The sequence below is a fragment of the Prinia subflava genome, chromosome 1, assembly GCF_021018805.1.
Source record: "Prinia subflava isolate CZ2003 ecotype Zambia chromosome 1, Cam_Psub_1.2, whole genome shotgun sequence".
Lineage (NCBI taxonomy): Eukaryota > Metazoa > Chordata > Aves > Passeriformes > Cisticolidae > Prinia > Prinia subflava.
This window is the reverse complement of record NC_086247.1, coordinates 149,611,653-149,617,652: the sequence shown is the minus strand read 5'-3', so window position 1 is coordinate 149,617,652 and position 6,000 is coordinate 149,611,653. Positions and strand designations below refer to the sequence as shown.

Below are 6,000 nucleotides of genomic sequence, written 5' to 3'. Positions count from 1 at the left end.
GGCTCCACAGTGACGGTCCTTCAATCTGAGCAAAAAGAGTGGAGGAGGGGGAAGACAAAGAAAGAAAGAATAAAAAGGCAGCAGGACAAGGAGAAAATCTACACCGGGATGGTTTCTATGGAAAATATCACCGGATTCAGCGGAGCCTGTTGTTAGCAACCAGTGTACACAGCCAGGGCGCCGCAGGCGGAGCGGGGAGATGGACGGCTTGGGGCTGCTGAGTGTTCCCATCTCCCAGGCCGGTTCCAGCGGCAGGGATGAGCCCATCCTCCTCGTCCCACGTGTGGGAAATCAGGAGAGGATTTAGCCTCTTCCCTCAGCTCCATCCTCCCCAAAGTCCAAATCCCCCTTCGCAGGTTTTAAGTCAACGTTTTATTTCTTAAGTCACGAGGGTACTCGTCCTTAAAAGATCACTAGTCCGTGGCAGGGCAGAGACGGGGTACGAGCCCCTCAGAGACTCGGGTGCCGCAGTCAGCCCCACGGAGCGCCGGCAGGGCTCTGAGGGGCGATGGCGCTGGGGAGAGGGAAGGGGAGCCCCGCCATTACCCCTCAGGCCGTGCCGTGCCCGCCTGCCCGGTCACTTGGCAACGGCGCCGGGAGCCTGAGGAGGGGCCGGGCCGGCCATAGCTGAGGAGAGCCCGAATATCGACACACGGATCACAGAGACGGGCGGGACATGGCTGAGGGGAGCCCCAGCCCAGAGGAGCCCAGCGCCGGGCGGGACATGGCTGAGGGGAGCCCCAGCCCCGACCCTCAGGTAACGCAGCGGGGCTGGGCAGCACGGGCACAAATAGCGTAGCCCCCAATAGCACCACAGCCCTGCACAAAGACCCTGAAAATAACCTCATAAAGAGACCTGTGCTTACCCTTCGGACACACAGACACATTCACACACCCCCCTGCAATCAGCTTCACACGCAGAGATCCCCACTGCAAACAGCCTCACACACACCCCCCTGCACACACAGACCCCCCTGTAAAGAGCATCACACACAAACCACCCTGCAATCAGCTGCACACACAGACCCTGCCATGAACAGCCTCACAAACACACATCACAGCCTCAGACAGACCCCGCTGCAAACAGCCCCTCACATCCCTGCACACACAGATCCCCCTGCAAACATCCCCTCACATCCCTGCACACACAGATCCCCCTGTAAACAGCATCACACACACACAGAGCCCTGCTCACACCAGTCCCATACAAACAGCCTCACACACACAGAGCCCTGCTCACACAGATCCCCCTGCAAACAGCCTCACACACAGAGCCCTGCACACACCAATCCCCATACAAACAGCCTCACACACAGAGCCCTGCTCACACAGATCCCCCTGCAAACAGCCTCACACACAGAGCCCTGCACACACCAATCCCCATACAAACAGCCTCACACACAGAGCCCTGCTCACACCAATCCCATACAAAAAGCCTCACACACCCCTGCACACACCCTAGGGCACAAACACGTGCCTTGCACAAGGACTGACACACATATCTCCCCTGCACTCATATCGGTGCTCACATCTCCTTCTCACACATTCTCCCCACTCACACAGCCCCATCCCTGCACAAACCATCACACACACTTGCACACAGAGAGCAGTGTCCATCACTATCACCTACACATCCAGCCAGCCACCACGGACACACTGTCCCACAGCACACACACACAGACATCCACACCTCAGTGTTCATGTGCACTCGCACCCCCTTTCCAGGTACCTTTTCTTATTTGCTAATTACAGCCATCTGCATGCTCCCAGTGATCTCTTCCCCTCCTATCTCTTGCTTTAAGGTCTAAATATTCTCATTTTCTTTCCCCAGGACATCTCCCATGTGCTGGCTAGTGCCTTTAAGGACCTGTACACTGGAGATGCTTTTGAGGTGGACATGGCAACAAACTGGATTAAGTCCCAAGGAGGAGACAGTGTTTATCAAGACAGTTACACAGATGAGCTAGAGAAGGTACAAGTCCAAACCAAGTCAGAGTTTGGAGCTCTTTATTCACTACTTAGATCTTCTGTAAAGTAAAATTTAAAGGCAGGTCTTGATCCTACAATTGACATTTTAATGGAAATGTACTTGAGCACAGTCTCACACAGAACCTTTCAAGTAATTAATATTCACATGATCCTTCACGTAGATATTGTTATCTCTAGCTGTTTTTTCAGACACAGAGTACAACCAGTAAAAGCAGTAGCCCTCTAAGTGCCTATTGTACTGGCTGAAAACCTTTTCCATGTACTGCTGATCAGTGGCCCAGGTTTCTTACCTTGTCACCTCTCCAATAGCTGTTGTCAGTGTCTAAAGGCAGAGGCTGATGCTGGATGATGTGAGCCACAAGTGTTTTCTGGTTTGTGTCATCGTGAAAGGACAGTGTTTTAGCAGGCCAGTTGATGCTTGTAAAGTTTTTTGTAAATATTTTACTGATGTGTCTATGTTTACCTCTCAAAGACAAATAGAAAACATCTTCCTGTAACAGCTCAAATTTCCCTTTATTCCCCCATGCCCATGGCAGCTTCTGGCTGAGTATAAGAGCCGACTGACAGAAGCTGACAAAGCAGAAGAGGAGATCATTCAGGCCCAGGCCCGGGCAAAAGCTGAAGAAGAAAGGATTCTAAACGAGATGAAGATTGATGCAGGGGAAAACCTCCACAAACTGGGGCTGCCACCAGGTGAGGACTCTGGAATGTTGCTCTCCAGTACATGCTTATGGTACCTGGACACCAACTTGGGGTTGGGTTTACATCAACAGAGCAACTTGGAAATAATTTGTGCAGAGGTTCAAATAGAGTAACATTTGTTTAGCATTGAGAAACTAAACAACCAGGTCATATTCAAGGTATTAAATTTGGATTGAGGGGTTACCACCTTAATACTACTGGCATATATACCTTGATATATAGCAGCAACAAACAGATTAAATATTTCTCCAATTTGAACTGAATTTAGAATTGTGGAGATGCAAATCCAAGTCTTGTGATTAAAATACCAGATTATTTTCTATAAAATATAACATATAAAATATTCTGTATAATATAATATGATTTTCTATAAAACATATTACCTGACAGTGATGAGGTGTAAAAACAACATTACTTTGGATTGATCAAGACAGTGTGTTTGAAGAGGATATTATTTTGCTTTTTTTGATTGTTTTTTGTTTGTTTGCTTTGCTATTGCAGTGGCATCCTCTTTTCGGTCCATTGTGAATAATGAACTTCTCAGAAAAAATAATTTAATTTGTCCTGAGGACTACATCACTAAGAAATTACCTCTTGCTAAAGCACCAAAAGGTAACTTTTAAAGCAGAAAGTAATTTAGACTTTTTAGAACACTCTGTAATTGAAGTAGTGGAAGATGTAGCAGATCTCAGTATATTTTTATAGTTTTCTGCCAAAGCAGAAGGGACTCTAGTATTTTAAGCATAAGATTCCACTACAGCCACATTCTCAAAGTAGAATTGATAAATTCAAAGCTACTGAGTTTAGATGTTCTTAAATATGAAATTTAATCATGTTGCATTTGTTTACAGTTTTTTCCATCTCACACAAAACTAATGAGTGTTCTATCTCTATCCAATTTCATTAACATAAAAGCTGCAACTACACTTTGTGTATAGAGAAGAGAAGCAGTTACATTAAAGTAAACACTATTTTCAGTGAAATAAAATTTTATTCTTTATTTAGGGTTTAAAGTTTTCCAGTTCTGGAAATATATTAGCTTTATTCACACATGAAGATCAGTAAGGAACAATGTCAAGACTTCTTTACTTCTTTTATTTATGTGAGAGCCAAGATGAAAGGTTTTAGATCATTAAAATGAATTTTTTTAGTCAAGCCAAAAGTAACATTTCAGAGTAATAAACTTAGTCACAAATTTCAATGTATGTGTTTTAGTTTTTTCCCATTGTAATTCCAAATAAAGTGAAAAATCTCACATCCCTTTCGAGGTTAACGTATCTTTCTGGGAGCAATATAACTGTACAGAGCCTGTTTAATTAGTGCTTCTAAAATCTTTCTTATTAAACTACTAAGCTTTGTTTGTACAAAATAAGTTCTAAACATACACTAAATTCTAGAGGATTTTTGCCAGCAACAAGCCTTAAAATAAACTCATATATCTATGCTTAGACTAAATACTTGTCATTCACATTTTCATCTTAAAGAATTATTTTTTTTCTTTGAATTGCAGGAGAATCAGAGCCTGGGTACCTGAAAGGGACACATAAACAATGTGCTTTTTCACCAGACAAGGGTATCTCCTTAGCTAGCAGTGGGACAAGTGTGTCTTCAACTCTGTCCTCGGCTCCAGACTCCAGCCTCGAGGCTAAAACCATGAGGAAGGTACATTTTACAAATAAGTTTTAGTCTGTCTGATCTGTAAGACCTGTTGCTGTTCCTGCAACAAAGGCTTAATATAAACCCATTGTTGATTTGACTCCAGTACTTACTATATTTACTCTGTTAAAAAAGGAGAAATACTGTATTTTCCATGTCAATTTGCATTGCTGTGTAGCTTTAATTACACATGTGCAACTCCTTTTTTCCTCACCCTCAAAATCACTGTGTTTAATGTTACACTCTTCTTTTTCAAAGAAAACAAAAGCTTCACAGAAACAAGTCAGGAAAGACAGTAAGTCCTGGAAAGCAGAGGAATTAAGTGAGTACCTCTCCAGACTTGAGAAAAGACAGAATTACTTGAAGAACCCACGCTTTTTCCCACCAAATACTCCTCATGGAGGCAAATCTCTTGTAATCTCTCAAGAAAAAGTAGAAGAAATCATAGCCAGAAGAAAAGCAGAAGATCCTAAAGGGTATGCAGTGTGTACAGTTTCTGGATTCTGGGCTGGAGCACACAGAGCTCCACGGTAGAATTCCTGTAGATTTACCCAGAGATATTTTGAGCTACATTTCTTATATAGTCTCTTAATAATAAAGTATGTCTATATGATATTTTGGTTTTGCCAAAGGAGACATTTTGCAATTTCTCATTTTATCAGTATTTAGAGAACCAGGCAGTAAGATAATGTTTCCTTTTTTTTTTTTTTAATCTTTCAGTGAAACCTCATTTGTTCCTGTATTTTTTGCCAATCCATCTTCTGTCCTGTTTTTGTATGATAAAGCTGGGCAGGTTTATGAGGTGAGAAGGTTCTTTGTAGAGAGTTAATTCTGCCTTCCTGAAGAATTATGTCCTGTCATGATCTACATATTTCACCCAATCTTTAGCCTTTCTGAATTTTAATAAAAGTCTGATTTCTTCTTTATATTGAATTTATAACCCTTTAACTTCCTTGAAGATATTACTTCCCACCTGCCACTGACACACAAACCAGTGAAGACTAAATGGGCTCTTTTCAGTCTCTGCTTTTTTTGGTACTGTTTGATTCAGCCTCTCTTGAATAAACTGGGATTTGGGGTGGGGTTGGTTGTGATGATGAATTTGTTTCTCCTAGCAGTAGTATCAGGGAATTGCAAGTATTTTCATGAGTGTTGATAAATACAATGGAGCATTTCATTTTCTTTTTAAATGAAGATGATTATAGAGCTACGGAACATCACTTCAACAGCTCAACATGTAAGGCTTATCCCTCCCTCTGCTCCAGTATTTTTCATTTGGCCAGGTAAGGGTTCTTCCTCTGCCTTTAAAATGTAAATAAAATGTAAATAAAAAATCTAAGTCACCGCTCTAACAAAGATTTCCCAGAGATGTTCTGTTATCCACAGTGCTCAGTTCTTTACAAACTGAAAGCTGGCTTAGGGCCATTCACATGCAACTCATTAGCAGATTTAAGTGGTCTAATGAGGAATTCAAGAACACTAAATTAAAGTGATGTTAGATCGAAATGTGTCCGTGGAATACCGAGATCGAGTCTTATCCAAAGTTCTTCTCAGAACAGATGTTGTTTCCACTGAAAAAATTAGGAGGAGAGAGCAAGAAACAACAGACTGCAATAGAGGTAGATTAGATGAAAGTAGAGAAAATTATCTTTG

At 42.5% G+C, this 6,000-nt stretch overlaps 1 protein-coding gene across 2 annotated transcripts in view; it reads left to right on the top strand.

Annotated features, from left to right (window-relative positions):
* Positions 1-209: 209 nt before the first annotated feature.
* The window catches only part of DLEC1 (DLEC1 cilia and flagella associated protein), a 33,847-nt gene continuing 28,056 nt past the window's right edge, over positions 210-6,000 (top strand). Inside the window, exons 1-8 of one of the 2 annotated variants that reach the window (XM_063416688.1) lie at positions 210-757; positions 1,832-1,972; positions 2,526-2,682; positions 3,193-3,303; positions 4,202-4,353; positions 4,606-4,823; positions 5,068-5,149; positions 5,543-5,630. In XM_063416688.1, coding sequence (XP_063272758.1) covers positions 677-757; positions 1,832-1,972; positions 2,526-2,682; positions 3,193-3,303; positions 4,202-4,353; positions 4,606-4,823; positions 5,068-5,149; positions 5,543-5,630 — 1,030 coding nt within the window. In that variant the 5' untranslated portion in view covers positions 210-676. The remainder of the gene's footprint in view (positions 758-1,831; positions 1,973-2,525; positions 2,683-3,192; positions 3,304-4,201; positions 4,354-4,605; positions 4,824-5,067; positions 5,150-5,542; positions 5,631-6,000) is intronic. The other variant, XM_063416678.1, reaches the window with a different exon arrangement.